The sequence below is a fragment of the Antennarius striatus genome, chromosome 7 (assembly GCF_040054535.1).
Source record: "Antennarius striatus isolate MH-2024 chromosome 7, ASM4005453v1, whole genome shotgun sequence".
Lineage (NCBI taxonomy): Eukaryota > Metazoa > Chordata > Actinopteri > Lophiiformes > Antennariidae > Antennarius > Antennarius striatus.
Window position 1 is genome coordinate 16,629,332 of NC_090782.1, and position 17,958 is coordinate 16,647,289.

At 39.6% G+C, this 17,958-nt stretch overlaps 2 protein-coding genes across 2 annotated transcripts in view; both read right to left on the reverse strand.

Annotated features, from left to right (window-relative positions):
* psmd1 (proteasome 26S subunit, non-ATPase 1) overlaps nt 1–7,612 on the reverse strand; it is a 36,834-nt gene extending 29,222 nt beyond the window's left edge. The window contains exons 1-16 of the mRNA XM_068319058.1: nt 7,448–7,612; nt 6,505–6,548; nt 6,285–6,358; nt 5,419–5,588; nt 5,003–5,211; nt 4,523–4,666; nt 3,780–4,006; nt 3,229–3,289; nt 2,965–3,093; nt 2,794–2,882; nt 2,419–2,497; nt 2,154–2,327; nt 1,621–1,732; nt 1,324–1,520; nt 781–876; nt 172–236 (exon numbers count right to left, since the gene is read on the reverse strand). Of these exons, the coding sequence (XP_068175159.1) occupies nt 172–236; nt 781–876; nt 1,324–1,520; nt 1,621–1,732; nt 2,154–2,327; nt 2,419–2,497; nt 2,794–2,882; nt 2,965–3,093; nt 3,229–3,289; nt 3,780–4,006; nt 4,523–4,666; nt 5,003–5,211; nt 5,419–5,588; nt 6,285–6,358; nt 6,505–6,548; nt 7,448–7,463 (1,886 nt within the window). The 5' untranslated portion in view covers nt 7,464–7,612. The remainder of the gene's footprint in view (nt 1–171; nt 237–780; nt 877–1,323; nt 1,521–1,620; nt 1,733–2,153; nt 2,328–2,418; nt 2,498–2,793; nt 2,883–2,964; nt 3,094–3,228; nt 3,290–3,779; nt 4,007–4,522; nt 4,667–5,002; nt 5,212–5,418; nt 5,589–6,284; nt 6,359–6,504; nt 6,549–7,447) is intronic.
* A 3,698-nt stretch (nt 7,613–11,310) lies between these two features.
* Nucleotides 11,311–13,999, reverse strand: LOC137599301 (uncharacterized protein C2orf72). Its single transcript, XM_068320154.1, has 3 exons — nt 13,207–13,999; nt 12,451–12,561; nt 11,311–11,812 (listed from the first exon to the last, which is right to left on the reverse strand). The coding sequence occupies exons 1-3, from the start codon at nt 13,997–13,999 to the stop codon at nt 11,715–11,717; spliced, it is 1,002 nt and encodes a 333-aa protein (XP_068176255.1). The 3' UTR covers nt 11,311–11,714.
* Nucleotides 14,000–17,958: the final 3,959 nt, after the last annotated feature.

The window sequence follows — 17,958 nt, forward strand, 5'->3', positions numbered from 1 at the left end:
CTTTCCAAAAAAAACAAAAAAAATGATATGTCTTTGCAGCAAAGAAAAAAATATACATAAAATGTTATCTTAAAAAAAGAAGAATGTGTTGGAATGTGAGTAGAAAGCCTTGTGGTGAATATAAACAAAAGTAACAATATTCAGTGTTTAAGTCATTCAGTTGGTCCTTACCTGAACAAGATGAAGCCAATGGACTCAACTGCAGCCCTTCGAACGTCATCATTTACATCGCTCACCTTAATTAAGACAAAGCAGCCAAATAACCGAAGTGATATTGAGACACAAAATCCTCCAAGTAACCTTCATGATGCTTGTAGGGCTCCACTATCATACCAATAACTTAATCTTGTATCGAGATGCCACCTACAGGACAGTAATTTACTCACTTTGAAGCCTATTTCACTCTTTGACAAAATCATATGTTCCAATTCTAGTCTCAAATAATTTGTTCACTTCAAATAATTGTTTTAAACTATGTTTCAAAGTAGAATGGATTCAGAACCTGTAGTTTAGCTACACACAAATAAGAAAACAATGCACAGTAACATGCTTACACTAAATGTCTTGAGTTTCATTAATCATGAATATTAACTTCCCATGAAATTTGATAAGATATAAGCAATTGTTATCACAGCATTTCATCAATTTGACTTGTGAAAACTAATCACAGGTGTGTAGCGCTGCACGCTGGCATCTGCTTCATTTCCAGCAGGATGATAGACCTGACTTCCATCAAGTGAAATAAAATGTTGTGAAAGGGAGCAAACAGGAAACACTTACAGCGACATGAAGCAGGCGTCGAATGGCCTTGTTGTTCCCGGAGCCGCAGTAGGCCATGCCCACTGTGTACATACCAGAGCGTCGCAGGATGGGGTCCTATCATTGGAAAGTGAAGGAATGCAGTGCTTAGAGAGTTTATGTCTGAACTACAACCCATGTAGTATGAATCAATTCACATATCTAGCTCTTACAAATTCCTGGCAAAAGTACAAAATAGCCTTTTGAGACATGGAATACTAAAGCAACCCAGGGTAACATGAGGACATCCAAGACTCACTAGTTAAACAATGGAAATGCAAGTGACACCTGTAACATTTATGAAAGACAATGACTTCATACAAAGATTTTTTTTTTAAACATCCTCCATTCTTTTTTCCATCTAGGGATAAATAAGCATGTCATTCTCCAGGAATTCTTCCTGTTTGAAAAAGGAACATTTATAACACAAAAGCAAAGTAATGCACCATCATTGTCTCTGGAAAGTTAATCATTTGTAAGCTTGTGGTGTTCATTAAGTGCCTTTTGAAAACTTTTCAGCTGTACCTTATCTCTGCAGAGGCTTTCAATGAGGGCATCAGCCTCTTCCATACGTCCATACATGACCAGAGCAATTCCAACTGCCAGACCACGCAAGATCTTCTCATGCTGGGTCTCCTGAGCATAGCCTACCATGTCTTCAATGGCCTGGGCTGACTTAGAGCCCAGCATGACCAGACCCATGGCAAGGCCTACAGCTTCACCTGAATTTTAAATAAAAAACAAATGTCTTAATGAACAGCCTTGTAAGGACAAAGCTAGTTATGTACTACGCAATCAGTAAACCTGTATTCAGATACACACCAGTAACGGCATCATCTTGGTAAAGATTGGACTTGAGGAGGTCGTAAACATCCTGTGTGGCTGTGCCCAATGCAGCCAAACCAAGGCCAAGGGCTCCACCGTGACGGACAATCTGCAAAACAAAAAGACTAATCAAATTAAGCAACTCATGATGACTTAAAAGAGATTGTTGGTCACATGTATAAAATTCTAAGGGAAATTGAATTTAATTTCTCATGTTTTATTAGTTCAAAACAGATGAATCCTTTCCCTGAGAAAACATTTCATGAATCACAAATAAATACAGTATGACACTGAACTAACATCTGAGAAAATATGTGACCGAACATTTTAACAAAGTGACTAAAAATGGCCTAAATCCCACCTGCTTAACAATATGTGAACTAAATAAATAATTTATAAGATGTAGAACTTAATAGTCAATATGATGCATGTGTGTGTGTGAGAGTATTGACAGACTATTTCTTGTTAGATAGATAAAACACACAGACAAAGCAATTTTTGACACCTTTCGCTTTGAAATAAAAACGTACATCATTGCTGGCGTTCTTGAGCTGATTTAGAAGGTAGTCAATGATGTCCCCACCATGGTTGGCATGAATGAGTCCCAGAGCATACAAGCCTCCTCCCTCCTGGTAAGCTGAGCCAGGGGAGGTGTCTTTAGGTAAGTAGGTGGCCATTAACTGCAGAGCCTCTTTCTCGTGACCCTGAAAAATACATGATTTATGAAAATGGCAATCAGAAATAAACTTCATTATGTTTCTATATTATATTATCAACATTGTGAGATATATTTACTTTGTGGATGACACCCAGACTTGCGGTGGCTGTGAACTTTGCCCAATTGGTGGCTCTTGCAAGCCATTCCAAGTTTTCTCTAAAAACAGAATTTAAAACTGTCAAGAAAAAACATCTCGAACATGACTGGAGATGCTTGATTTTTACTGATGCGATAGAGCCTCTTCATCAAGGCTAATGTGAGTAAACATCAAAACTGCCTCCAGTGATATGATATTTAAAACTTCAAAAAATTCCGTGTAGCTAATTTTGAAGAGTTTTGGCTGGAAACCAGTGTGAGCAATATGAAATACTATGGCCTTTTTGACAGATACATTCAAAACTTCAGTCTCTACAAGCTATGGAAATATATTTGCATTTTGATGGACAAAATACCTGAGAAACTGGTCACTTGTGGTTCCTGTGTGCATGAAAGAGTTGGCTATTACTGTGGCTGTGTGGCACACTGAATTTCGAACTGCATCCTAAAGTGACAAGAAAAATATGCATATAAAACTCTTATTCATTTATATTATCTGAATCATTCCTTTTACCACACTTCATTACCTTTGTGTTTTTGAGGATCATGAGATCTGTATTGTTGTTTCGGATTAGGAACTGCAAGTGCAACTCAATAGCCATCTCCCCGCTAAGAATTTTAATCATCTTGGCATTCTGGTCTTTAGGTTCATCTTTCTAAAAAAACATAGAAAGAAAACATAAGATGACCTCTCATCCAAGTCACAGTTGCTCTGTTCAAACAGAAAAAGAATAAGATATGACATTAAAAAAGTGTGACAGTACAGAATACAGGTATTCATATTTTATTACAGTTTCTGTTGGCTTTCCAGCAGGAGAGCTGCCAGCTTTCTCATCCGTCTCCATTGCATCACTGTAACACACAAAAAAAAACCCCACAGTATTGGTCAATGTTAAATCATTACATCATAAATTAATTTCTAGGTGGTTCAAATGAGCAAAAAAACATCAGTTTTACTTACAATCCCCAGGTCTTCCCTCTATTCACTGTACTCTGCCTCAAGAGTTTATTCAAACTTCAAGTTTAAACCTTTAGATTGTATAAACAAATATAAAACAGATGTCCAAACACCAGAGCTTGTGGGGCTCATTCCTAATATATTCTGCATTTGGATTTTTTTGTCCTGAACCTTCCAAAAGAATATTCAAGGTTTTGTATCGTATCATAGAGACTAAAGTATATCTTTCTGCCATGTGTCTGCCATTTTAAGGTTGCTTTTTTTGTTATTTATGTCAGAATTCTTGAAACGTAAAATTTTATCAGAAACAGCAAAGACCTTGAGAACATAATGCCTTGTCCCAAATATGAGTGTTTCCTCATCCTCTTCTTTTTCGCTACCCACCTGTCTCTTTCTGGCACAGCAACAGTGCCTGTATTTGTAGAGCCGGGGACAGCAGGGATAGGTGTTCCAATGGTTCGCAAATTCTGAATGACTGAGGAGAGGAACTGCTGGCTAGCACTCTCATATAGGTCAAAGCAGATTTGATAGGCCATCAGCAGGTTGTCCTCCTTCACGAGCTTTTCCAGGATGTCACTTACAGCCTGCGGGTCATCCAGGAATATCAGGCACTAAAGAGGAAAGAAGAAAAACATGAGTAGAGTGGAATGTTATTATTCTGACTGTTTTTGGGAAACTCAAATTTTGTGAAAATACATAAATATATATGATGACCAGTAGGCCCATAGATAACTGCTCTCAATTTTGCATAGTACATATACTACATCAAAAGCTGTCAGTATAAATTCATTATGACACATATTTTTCTATCTTGACATGAATTAGACTTCATTATTTCAGAAGAGTTCAGTATACAAAGCTAAATCAAACATTTGAAGCAAACAAATAATTGAGTGATTTAAAAGTAGAAAAGAACCAATAAAATTGGTCAGACAACAACATTGAAGTTGAATAACTGATTGAAACACACAGGTGAACATCAAAATATTGGTCATTTCACTTTTAAAAACACAAGGAAAATGTTTCCTTTTAAAACTGTAAACTTGACTGATTTAAGCTAAATAAAATCAATCTCTGAAAAATGAATGAGATCTGGCATAGAGAGTTCATAAGGATCTGATTGTTACCTGGCAGACATTGATAAAATCAGGCTTCTCCAAGTTCATATAGAGCTTGACTAACACACGTAGAACCTCATTGCGGAACTTCTTGTTCTGCATCAGAGACATGCACACCTTCAGGCTGTAGGCAAGGAGGCCGCTCACATCATTCTGTATGATTGGGGAGGGAAAAAATCATTAACTTGTCAACACATATTAACTTGTTAACACAATGACAGGAAGACATGATTTAACAAAAATATTGGCATTAATGCAACTCTGCACACCTGCTTGAGATTTATGCTTGTGCAGGTTGTGGATTCTAAAATAAGACAACATCTAATTTGAAGTGACTTATAAGCAATGTCACAGTTTTGGAGTAGTAAGCTAGACTATAGTTCAATACTAATAAGATATTCTGGTGAGTTTTAAACTCCACAGTAGATATTACAAACTAATCTTACAAAAAAAAATCTCAAATAAGTTATAAATGACACAGTGACTGACCGATTCTAAGATGGTTTTCTCAAACATGTCAAGCCGCCTGGTCTCCAGGGCAATACCAATTGCCTGCTTATACTTGTGATCATCTAGGCAACGTAAGAACATCTTGTTGACAATCCCCTCAAGGCGGGGGTCAATACTTTTCTTCTCCTCTTCTTCCGGCAGCTCCGCATTCTCCACCCGGAGCTTAGTATAGTGGTCGATGCATTTGGCTAGCAGCACAAACAAAAAGTAAAACAAGTGTTCCGATTTGTGTAATCCACTGTATTTAATTACATTGGGGGGGGAAAACAATTCATTCAATTAGGTTATTTATTTCACAACTGAAAGTCAAATTCACAGGAGCATTCAAACAGCAGAAAATTAAAGTGAAGAAACAGGAAGGCAAATGTGGTCAGGTCTCTTGATTGATCACTCACCAATGATGGTCTCCACATATTCTGAGTCATCTGTGACATTGAAGAGCTCTCCTGCACCAAGAGCATAGTTCAGAGACTCCTCAAAGGCTCCGAGGTGGTAGAAAACCTTAGAAGCCACAAGAGCAGCAAATGCTCTGCTGCGAAAAGTCTCATCTTCATAAAGGACTTCGCTGGGGAATGATAATACAAGGTTCACATACTTGAATGCAAATCATCAACTTTTCAATAGTCCTTTCCCAGAGAGCAGTTTCTATAAGAAAACAATCTACAAACAACCTGCACTACTTGCTACATTTTCTCTGGTATCTTTTGTGTCTGTCAATGCCATCTTGAAGATAGGTAATTTTCTCATGCACACAGACTAGTTTTAGTTTTGGTGAAACTGTCAACCACCTAAACACATCACAAGAATCAGAATTGACAAATTAATTTATTACTGTTAAAACGTTGCACAGTCAGCTATCATTTGAAAACTGAATAGAGCTGAACAATAAATGCTCACTTTTTCCAATAGCTACAGTTCCTGAAGTGAATTTTCCAATTCAGTCATTCAATTGCCCTCAAGAACTAAAACCAATACAAGACAATAAAAACAAACAATAAAACAGTTGTTTATTTGATATATTGTGAACATAAAACTTTTTTTTTATGATTGCAGTTGCAGTTCCCATATCCAACAACAAACTCAACCAATATGAGACATTGGTCTTATGTCATATATTTGCTAATTTTAAGAGAGCATATAACACAAGTTTACACTCTCATTGCAAAGTTTACAATCAATGACGATAAATAACAAATGTTAGTTCACTCAGAACACAAAATTTGCTTTTACAAATTTCCTGCTGACCTTACTCATTACTTACATTTTATCTACTGATCCTGAAATCTCAGCCCAGAAGTCATTCACAATAGAGTTCAGTTTGTGAAGAGCAAACTCCTACAAGTGAAACAGAGACATAACTTACAATTCTGTCACTTCTGTCACATTACAATGCTGTCAATGGCCTCGATAGCTTGGTTCAATGAAGGAGGCTTTTGTGTTGGTGTGGTCAATACCAGAAATTAATCAAAAGAAGTTCTTACCTTGAGCTGTGGCTCCTCCTCATCAAGGAGGGAAATAATTCCAGCTTTAAAAGAAATAAAATAAATTGGATTGAGTGAGTCACGGATTATCATACATATTCATCTAAGACAAGACTAGATTTAAATCACTTAACTTTAAATCAATAAAAAATAAATAAATAAACTAAACTACTGCCAAAATGTTTAATGAACAAAATACCTTTGCCACATATATTTCATGATAGTGTAGACTAGGATAGGGTAAAACATCATCATCATTACAGACCATTTATGCATATTTGGTACTTCTCTTCCATGCGCAAACACAGTAGTACTCAATACTACTGTAGTTGCCTAACTGACACTGACATTAAGTGGGAGATGTATCTGAATAAAATCGTAACTACTACAAAGTTAATAAAGATATGATAATCAAATATGACGATGTAGTAACACTTGGTGATGCTCCGGTAGTTTACAGGTAACTGGTCACACAAACTTTCGATAAGACATTTGTTTGTTGAACGTATAGCATCACTAACGCGGTTGGAAAGCACTGATTCAGTGGTCGATTATAAACCTGTTTCGTACAACAAAATTACAGTATCGCAATGGGAGACAAAATAAAGAATATGGTCATAAGATTTATAGATTTTCAATAGGAACATCCCTAAAATGAACTTAAACGCGTTACTATGGAAGTCCAAATCATACATTTTGTAGTGCTAGCATTGCACTACCTGTAATTCTAGTGTTTTGAAAGTAGAACAGTATACAAATTTGTCTTTTTGCTATGTCAAAGACTGCAAACGGAACTGAGATCCGGAAAATCATTTTCATTTATTTGCTTTTACCGGGAATCGGCTAACACTGACAACGGCTACACTAGCTATGTGACTCAGCTAAATCAATGGCAGACAGCTAAGGTAATAGCTAGCAAAATAAAAACCCTTTCTAAACTTACCGGCAGACGTTATCATGATTGGCAATTTATTCCTTCCGAAGTCCTACGACTTTGGATTGGTCAGTGGGATATTGTCAGCCTTTTTCCAGAAAATAAGAATTATACACGGTACGATATTTCTGAAAATGCACAACAGTTTGACGAACCTTAGCCGATGTTAACTACTTTTTGTCCAGGACCGCAAGCCCATTTCTGAAGGACCTCACCGTTAGTAGCCTTGTTCATAGCCAGATTAAAAATAAACAAAAATGTAATCCTTTTCATTGTTTTCCAATTTAATGTAGTCAATCAAATCACGTTAATCTAATTTTTGTGTTTTATATATCGTATTGATATTTTCTCACTATATTTTAGAGCAATTCTCCGGTTTATGAACTGGATTTCAATTGAGTCAGTTCATGTTTCATTATGTCTTGGTCGACTGCAATTCATACAGAGGGCGCTACCGGATGAGAATGGGAGCGAATCTTCTTCTACTTCTTCTTTTCCTTTCGGTTTTTCCCTTCAGGGGTCGCCACAGCGAGTCAGTTGCCTCCATCTAACCCTGTCTTCTGCATCTTCTCTCACACCAACTACCTTCATGGCCTCTTTCACTACATCCATAAACCTCCTCTTTGGTCTTACTCTAGGCCTTTGGAGATGAAGTCAGAGAGGCCAGACTGAGATGGTTTGGACATGTCCAAAGAGATAGTGAATATATTGGTAGAAGGATGCTGAGTTTTGAACTGAGAGTACTCTACTCTCAGTTCAAAACAAGAGAGTACTGTACTCTACTCTCTTGCCTGGCAGTTCAAAACTCAGCAAGAGAGTAGAGTACTCTGTGTCTATAGACACTTCCATACCTCCACAGGTATATCATCAGGACCAACTGCCTTTCCACTCTTCATCCTCTTCAATGCCCTCCTCACTTCATCCTGACTAATCTTTGCTACTTCCTGGTCCACAACAGTCACCTCTTCTAGTCTTTGTTCTCTCTCATTTTCCACATTCATCAACTCTTCAAAGTACTCTTTCCATCTTCCCATAACACTACTGGCACCTGTCAATAGACTTCCATCCCTATCTTTAATCACCCTAACCTGCTGCAAGTCCTTCCCATCTCTGTCTCTCTGTCTTGCCAACCTGTATAGATCAGTCTCTCCCTCCTTACTGTCCAACCTAGCATACAAGTCATCATAAGCTTCTTGTTTGGCCTTTGCTACCTCTACCTTCACCTTACGCTGCATCTCCCTGTACTCCTGTCTACTCTCCTCAGTCCTCTCAGTGTCCCACTTCTTCTTAGCTAACCTCTTTCTCTGTATACACTCCTGTACCTCCTCATTCCACCACCAAGTCTCCTTATCTACTTTCCTTCCAGATGACACACCAAGTACTCTTTTACCTGTCTGCCTGATCACATTAGCTGTAGTTGTCCCGTCATCTGGTAGCACCTCCTGACCACCTAGAGCCTGTCTTAACTCCTTCCTAAAAGTCCTGCAACACTCCTCCTTTTTCAGCTTCCACCATTTCGTCTTCTGCTCTGCCTTTGCCCTCTTCATCTTACTCACCACCAGAGTCAGCCTACAAACCACCATTCTATGCTGTTTGGCTACACTCTCGCCTACCACTACTTTGCAGTCACTCATCTCCTTCAGATTACACCGTCTACACAAGATGTAGTCTACCTGTGTGCTCCTACCTCCACTCTTATAGGTCAACATATGTTCCTGCCTCTTCTGGAAGAAAGTATTCACTATAGCCATTTCCATCCTTTTTGCAAAGTCAACTACCATCTGTCCTTCTGCGTTCCTCTCCTGGATACCAAACCTGCCCATCACCTCCTCATCACCTCTGTTTCCTGCACCAACATGTCCATTGAAGTCTGTACCAATGACAACTCTCTCACTTCTAGGTATGCTCTGCATCACTTCATCAAAGTCCGACCAGAATTTCTCCTTCTCTTCCAGCTCACATCCTACCTGTGGAGCATACCCACTAACAACATTGACCATCACACCTTCGATTTTTAGCTTCAGACTCATCACTCTGAAACTCTTTTTACCTCCAAGACATTCCTAACAATCTCCTCCTTCGAGATAACTCCTACTCCATTTCTTTTCCTATCTACACCATAATAGAACAACTTGAACCCTGCTCCTAAACTTCTAGCCTTGCTACCTTTCCACCTGGTCTCCTGGACACACAGTATGTCTACCTTCCTCCTCTGCATGTCAACCAACTCTCTACCTTTTCCTGTCATAGTTCCAACATTCAACATCCCTACTCTCAGTCCTATACTCTCGGCGTTCCTCTTCTCTCTCTTCCTACGCACACCCTTTCCTCCTCTCCTTCTTCGACCAACAGTAATCCAATTTCCACTGGCACCCTGCAGGTCAACAGCACCGAGGGCAGTTGTTGTTAACCCGGGCCTCGACTGATCCGATATGGAAGTCATAGGTTTGATTCGCATGTTTGATTTGGCAAACATTTTACGCCGGATGCCCTTCCTGACACAACCCTCTGTATCTATCCGGGCTTGGAACTGGCACAATAAGACACTGACTTGTGTCCTCTTGCGGCTACATTATGAGAATGGGAGCAAATGAACTGCTAATATACAGTAATTTGATGTAAAGTATTTCTAGGCCGAAAGCAATGGATTTTTTGCTTCACGCAATTTGTACAATTTAAAGAAAAGGGCAAATGCAGGATTTTGCGTACGCCAAATTTGCAGAGCCAAATTCCTTTAAATTGTATGTGGATGAGTGTAAAAAATGGTAGGACTGTCATTTTGACTACGCTTGTACAGCCTAGTTTGATAGTAGCTCCCAAAAATGTAAAGTTAGGGTGCAGATCATGCATAATTTCATTTAGGTTTTTGCTAAACGCTTTCCCAAGAAGGCATATTTGGGGAATTCCAGTTTGTGATCTATCCATCTATCTTGATAATGAACAACATGGCACAGGTCAATTGAGCTCTAAAACTTAAACTTGGTCAGATGTAACATACACATGGAAAGACTTATTTTATATATCAGTGCATTGATAGTTAGAAAAAGCCAGTTTAAAAATAAAAAGTTAAGTTATTACGTTATTGATTTTTATTTGCTTTAATGTTGTGACTATATTTCATGTCTAGCATTATTTAAAACTCAAATGTTTTGACTGCCAAAATTTTAAAAAATGCTAGATGTGAAAAATAATCACATCAAAGCAAATAAAACTCATTCCACAACATGTCCCACACCGTTTATTATGCATAATGACATTGTAAAAAGTATGTTTTTTTATATTTGTATATACTATACAGTAGATCAATGGATTTTGTACCAAATTCAATCAATACGAAAGCTAAAAACATTAAGATTATTCAGCCATGCACTCTGCAAAGATAGGAGTACATAGCACAGTTCTAGTGGGAATATAAGTGAAATATTTACCATTGCTGTGATGAGGAACTGAAAGCCCGCTGCAAACTTAACCTATCAAATGTTATTTTAAGGAAAGTACAAGAAATTACATCCTTTTCAATAAAATTGGACAGAGACAACTGTGTTTATTCACATTATTTATATAAATGTACACATTCCAGTAACCTACAGAGGTAAGAGTTAGAAGAAGCTTTATCCATCTGTATTCATTAAGAAGTCATTTAAGGCACATGTATGTAATAACTAAGTTTGGAAACAGCTGCTCAGACCCTATCAACAGAGCTGGTTCACCTAAGGTTCTTTGTACTAAGATGGCAGTTGAAGTTATAATTTTGTGACAATATTGTACAATACAAGAGTCAAGTTAGCGCCACTCATGAAAGACTTAATAGGCCTTGGGTCATCTGATTCAAATATATAAATATGCATCATATTATGGGAGTAAATTTTCTATTATTTCTGTGGCCTAGATATACTTTAACAAACTAAAAAAAAAGACTTATCTCTACATAGGGCTGCAACCTAAGCAAAGAAAAAGAGAAAAATGGCACTAAACTACATAATGCAGTTCATGCGATTGTTTTAGAAATACTTCAATCACTCCCTTAACATGCACAGTGATTCCCTATGTGACTATACATTACACATCAAAGACCCTGTGTAAATAGGAAAAAAAAAAATCAAAAATCTGAGCAACATATGACTTCAGGACAAGAATCATAGTGATTCAGCAAAGAGAAAACTGGAGCACCAGGAAGTAATGCTGCAACATGTTGTAAGGCTCTGCTGTTAGAACAGGATTGTCTACAGCTACACATCTCCAGACACAGGTCATAACATATCACAACATATCACAATCAAGTGTCCCCTCCGATTGGATCTCCATCCGTGGTTGGTCCACCAGATATGGAATTTGTCTTCAGAGGGATATTTTCTTCTATGTTTCCATTGTCACCTTAAGAAAAAAATGTTAAACACATCATAGGTCACTGTTCAATTAGACTCTAATGAAGTTGCTGTTGAACCAGTTGAACTGGTAGTCAAACATTTAACTTTTCATTGCATCAATTTTATTTCAGCTTACTTTTTTTAATTTGGAAAAAAAGCTTTGTTCTTTAACATACTCCTATTTTAATATACAGTATCTATTTTAACATGAAATAACAGCTAAAATAATTGAAAAGTTGTGTCATAAAGTCATTAGTTCACAAACAGGGAAAAATGCATATCAATAGAAAGAAATAATAAATGCAAAAGATTTTCAATCTCTTATTCACCAAAATGCTAAATAGTTTGTGACCACATTGCATTCTAGTCCAAGTTCTTATGTGTCCAAATTGATGGATGGAAACTGACCTAAAGTGAAACCAATGAAGAGTGAAGGCATTTGTCACATTTTTGGCCCTGTCATAGAACAGTGCCACGTGTCAATGCCATTTTCCCATGTAATGTTTTTTGGACATGGGACCAAACAGGGCTAAATTTGGTATGGAATGATTAAAGAAAAAACAATTAAGAGAGACTTCCAACAATATCCAGTGGGAAGAGAAATGCTTGCACTAGTATAGTTCAATCTGTGGACTTTGTTGGTACCTCTTTTTCTGTTGGTCGAAGAGTTGCCTTGGTCCCTGGCTCCTCTTGTCTGTGGCCAGAACAAACATCGAAATGGCCAGAAAAGTGAATTTGTGCTGTCCTGGGCATTCCCTGAAAGGCACAAAATAATCCTTTAACGATTTGGCACCATATGCATGGCCCTTACTCATGAATGTTGCTTTTGTTCCCAGACCTTTGTAGTCATGCCTGGGAAGAAAAGTGTGTGCAGAAATGTGTGGTCTTGTGAGTGTCATGGATTGACCTCGAGGGCATTAACGCTCATTTCACTAACAGCTGCCAAATCTTGAACTGTGACAGCATTCATTAGTGATTTTTTGATAATATTTTATTTAATAAAAAGATATAGCACACTGAATAGATTCTATGAGTCTCTAAATTTATGGTTACTTTTTTTTAATAAGACTTAACTTTTTTCTACCAGTTTAAAATTTACTGATATTTGTGTGAAATCTCTTCAGCACGCTTGTCTTTATTTAAAAAGTCAACACATGCAGTTCTGTTGCTCTTCTGTAAATTGGTCAGTAAAATATTGCAAGTATCATCTAATCTGCTTTGAGCCTTGGTTAAACACCGAAGGGTTCAAACTTCGTGTTGACAAAAATCTGCCCTGGATGGACGTTTGAACAAAGATTTTAAAAAAACTATTACAAATAATAACCAATTACATAAAGGATGTTTACTCTGGACTGCTACAGTTAAAGCCACTTAGATTGCGGACAATGGGGGTTATTACACCTGCTGTTTGAGAGGAGTGTATGACTCGGCAGGCGTTTTTCTTGATGCTGAGCGTTTTGGCCTCTGTCTTCGGGATGAAACAGCCAACCCATAGAGTCTCTGGTGAATGTTTGTGGAAAACTGAGCGGAGCAGACGCTCCAGGAGTTGTGTACATTGATGCGTCTCGGCGCTCTCCTGTCTGGTGCTTATCAATCCAATTAAAGCCGGTCGGACAATTGCTGCACGTTTCGTGCGCGCTTTTACGTCCTTTAGGATCTCTTTTACGCACGGATGGTTGGAATTATTGCTGAGAAATATTTGTCTGAAGAGGAATATGATGACAGGATAGTCTATAATTCGCTTCAGACTGTACACGTTTACTCTCCTTGCTGTCCTCCGGGCGTCTCCAGGACGCGCTGGTCGCTCCTTCTCCATGCGCTCTTCTTTTGGACAAGCTTTCAAATCCAAATCCTTCGGTCTCGCTGTGAGAGGTATATCATTGCTTTTACCAGTCTCTATCATTTTGTTTGCGCTTGCGTCACAGCCACCGCGTTGGGTTTGTCCTCTGATGTGCGGCATGCTGCCGGGAAACATTTCACCGATGAACTCTTGCAGTATTTCAGCGTCATCCCCGTCGTTCTCTTTATTTTGACACTGGTCACTCACCAAATAAATCCTCTCTTTACCTCCGATGAGACCGATAATCTTTTGAAATTCCCTCTCCTCCTCGGGCAGCGCGTCCTCCACGGAGCCTGAATTTGCCATCTTTCCGCGATTATGGCAGCTGTTACCAACAATTGGTTGTCGGTCCATTCACTACCACCTTCGTGACCGGCGAGTACAAAGAAACTTCCTCATGGTCATCAGACGCACCATGATGGAGGGCGGAGATACAGATTTAACGTCTTCCGATTGGACGAGCAGTTTAGTGGGTGGGGCCCCAGTACACACTGCATGCCACAATGTGGAGATAATGAAGTTAATCTTTAACGAATAAAAGAGATACAACTTTGCCGATAAGAAAAGACACAATAAAAATTCATCTGGAAGAAAATTTGTATTTATTTTATAAAGACTTCTGAGGAAATGTCTGGGAATGAACGAGGAGATCCTGATAAAATTAGGGTATGGAGGTCACTCTCTGTATTCTCTGTATTCTCATTGAAAAGATTCCTGTCTTCGTTCCAGTGCTGAAGATTCCAGGCTTCTCAGAGAAAAGAAAGAAACAGAGAACAATTGTGAGCAGCAACTTCATCACAAGTACTTTAAAATGCCTTTTCTACGAAATTGCTGTAATAGCTTCAGCGACTCTTGACTTCTTTGTAAGATAAGAAATGTCTTTCACCCATTAAATCCCTTGCCCCCGCCCACACCACCACTCCATCAGCAGTGTGTCTTGAGACGGTAATCCTTTAATCCACCCATTCCTGTCCTTTAATTAAAAAGTAACCGCAGAACAAGTTCATGCAACAAAAGACAAGTGAATAACTTCAGTGTCTAATTCTGTGTTGCCTCCCTCTGGACTGAGGTGCCAGCTTTTGACCTTTAGACTGGCTGAGCATTGATTTGTTGTTTGCCTTTTCTTTACACTGAATCTCTCCACAGTCTCTCTCAAGCATGTTCATCTGAATGACAGAGCTGATGGATTATTATCTTAATTTTGTGCTTGTCATAGTTATATCCCAACCAACACAAACCATAACTCGAATGTTGAGATTTGTCATCTTAATTGCCATTTTGCTATTTTGAATTTGACACACAAGACACATTTTATGCCTTCAAAGTTCTTTGCATGTGTTGATTGACCTACTGACCTTGTTGTACTGGGAAAGGAGGAGGTCAGGGTCGAGAAGCTCACTTGGACCAGAAAGAGAAACACGGAGACTCAAGCGAACTACAACACAATGTCACAAACAGTTGTCAATACATACAGTAGATAACCTCTGAGATATTTCTAGGTGTAATCAGACAAATAAATTGCAAAGATTGCTATAAGTTTCCCTATGGCATCAACTGAATAATCAAAGAAAACATGGATTATACTGATATGTTGGAGTAATTTTGGTATTTCATGAAACTCTCCATAATTCACTCTAGTCACTCTATTCCAGATGTGGTTAAAGAGTTTCCTCTATATGAAATAGTGGAACATTTCGTACTGGCAGCACACATTAACCTTGTTTTAAAGAAGACATTATTAAAATACAACCAACTGAATTTCACACGATTGAAATTGAGGGTGGCAGTATCTGGATAGCTCTGTCTACTACATCTATGGCTGAGGACCAAACGGTGGCCGATTCGAGACCCACGTGGATCATAAGAAGCTGAGTGTGAACTGACAGTGGAGAGGTGCCTCTACCTTTAATACAGGATTTACTGCATACTTACAGGCCCCTTTGTGTGTGTGTGTGTGTGTGTGTGTGTGTGTGTGTGTGTGTGTGTGCGTGCGTGCGTGCGTGCGTGCGTGCGTGTGTGTGTGTGTGTGTGTTTAGGTTCTCAGTTATCCAAAGCTGTTTAAATCAATCCACTGGACTTTAAGAAAGTTTTTTGAAAAACTTTCGCCTCTCATCCAAGAGGCTTCTTCAGTTCTGAAGGTGGCTGGTCTTGTCAAAGCTTATTAACCTTCTGGGGTTTGGTCAGTGCTATTCACATTTAAAAAAATAAATAAATTCAACAACCTTAGTTGAAACCCGTCTGGCTCCTCAACGATGCTAGATCGGTGTGCCATGGGGTGTCAAAGGGGGTTCGTTGAAATGCGAGTTTCACCGAGCCTGTGTATACTAATGAGGGTCATTATACCAATGAGGAAGATGCACGGTAATCCTGAACACAACAGATTACCACAGCAAATTATGTCTCTACACAGCGACGGCAACACCTATGAGACCCTGAAGCGTGACCCAACCAGCAGCTACAAAAAGAAGGTTGTGGACAGCCTACAGAAGCTACAGAAGGTGGAAACCATAAAACGCCTGCTCTACTATCGCCTGTACCTGGGGGAAGCCATCCCATACATATATGGCCTCCCCAAAATTCATAAAGAAGGAGCCCCCATCAGACCCATTGTCAGCAGCATCAACTCTGTCACATACAATATCGCCAAGCATGTTGCCACCATTTTGGCCCTGCTAGTGGGTAACAACCCCTACTACCATATACAAAACTCCAAGGACTTAGTGGAAAAGGTGAAAGGACTGAGATTGGATACAGATGAGACCATGGCATCCTACAACGTCACTTCCCTATTCACATGTGTTCCCACAATGGAGGCGGTGGAAGCAGTAAGGCAACGGCTTTCACAGGACACCACCCTCAGCGACAGGACAACCTTCAACCCCGACCAGGTCTGCCAACTTTTGGAACTCTGCCTAAACACCTATTTCCAGTACAAAGGGAGCTTCTATAGGCAGAAACACGGATGTGAGTTGGGCTCTCTGGTGTCTCCTATTGTAGCCAATTTTTTCTTGGAAAAAGTGGAACACAGGGCCCTTACGTCATTCAACGGAACAACACCAAGCCACTGGTTCCGGTACATGGACGACACATGTGTCAAGATCAAAATCCACGAGGTGCAACCTTTCACCGAACACATCAACTCGTTGGACAGCAACATCAAGTTCACCAGAGAGGATGTAAAGGACAAGAGTTTTCACTTTTTGGATTGTGAGGTCTGCATAGAAGATGACAGAAGTCTGAATGTTGGGGTGTACAGGAAACCAACACACACGGACCAGTGCCTGCTTTTTGACTTTCACCACCCACTGGAGCACGAGCTTGGCATCATTAGGACTCTGCAAAACAAGGCTGACAAGCTATTAACCAGTACCCAAGACCAGGAAAAAGAACACCAACACCTGAAAGGGGCACTGAAAACCTGTGGAGATCCTGACTGGACCTTTGTGAATGCTCACACAAGATCCAGAAAGGAGAATAACCCAGTGAGGACGGAAGAGAAGGAGAGCAAGCGTAATGGCATAGTGATCCCTTATGTGTCTGGAGTGTCTGAAAAGCTGAGGGGGATGTTCAACAAACACCAGGTTCCTGCATATTTTACGCTGGGCAACACCCCCCAACAAAGACTGGTCCACCCAAAAGACCTCACACCAAACAGTCAGAAGAGCAATCAGGTGTATGAAGTTACATGCAACAAGGAATGCTCAGTTGTCTACGTAGGGGAAATCAAACAACTACAACACAAGCACATGGCTCAACACAGAAGAGCCAACACATCAGGACAGGACTCAGCAGTCTTCCTTCACCTCCAGGAAGAGGGACACTCATTTCAGGATACCAATGTTCAGATCTTGGACAGGGAAGACAGATGGTTTGAGGGAGGAGTGAAAGAAGCCATCTCTGAAGGGGAGGTGGTCTGTGACATCACCTTTCACCCATTTACAATCATGTCCTTTCGAAACTCCCAAAAAGATTATCTCAGCAGATTGACTCCGGTGATGTGTCTCATGCTAATGACCCACATTAGTATCCAAAGGCTCGGTGAAACTCGCGTTTCAAGGACCCCTTTGACACCCTCTGGCACCCCCAGCCACCATCGTTGAGGAGCCATACAGGTTTCAACTAAGGTTGTTGAAATGTGAATAGCACTGACCAAACCCCACAGGGTTAATAAGCTGGGACAAGACCAGCCACCTTCAGAACTGAAGAAGCATCTTGGATGAGAGGCAAAACGTTTTCAAGAAACTTTCTTAAAGTGTGTGTGTGTTTGTGTGTGTGTGTGTGTGTGTGTGTGTGTGTGTGTGTGTGTGTGTGTG

Bases quoted from the DNA above. Each gene is read 5' to 3' on its own strand.
- LOC137599301 (XM_068320154.1), bottom strand. From the start codon at position 13,999: ATGGACCGACAACCAATTGTTGGTAACAGCTGCCATAATCGCGGAAAG. The intron at 12,562-13,206 runs GTGTAATAACCC...TGTGCCTTTCAG, and splicing joins ACACTCCTCTCAAACAGCAG to GGAATGCCCAGGACAGCACA. The intron at 11,813-12,450 runs GTACCAACAAAG...TTTTTTCTTAAG, and splicing joins TTCGACCAACAGAAAAAGAG to GTGACAATGGAAACATAGAA.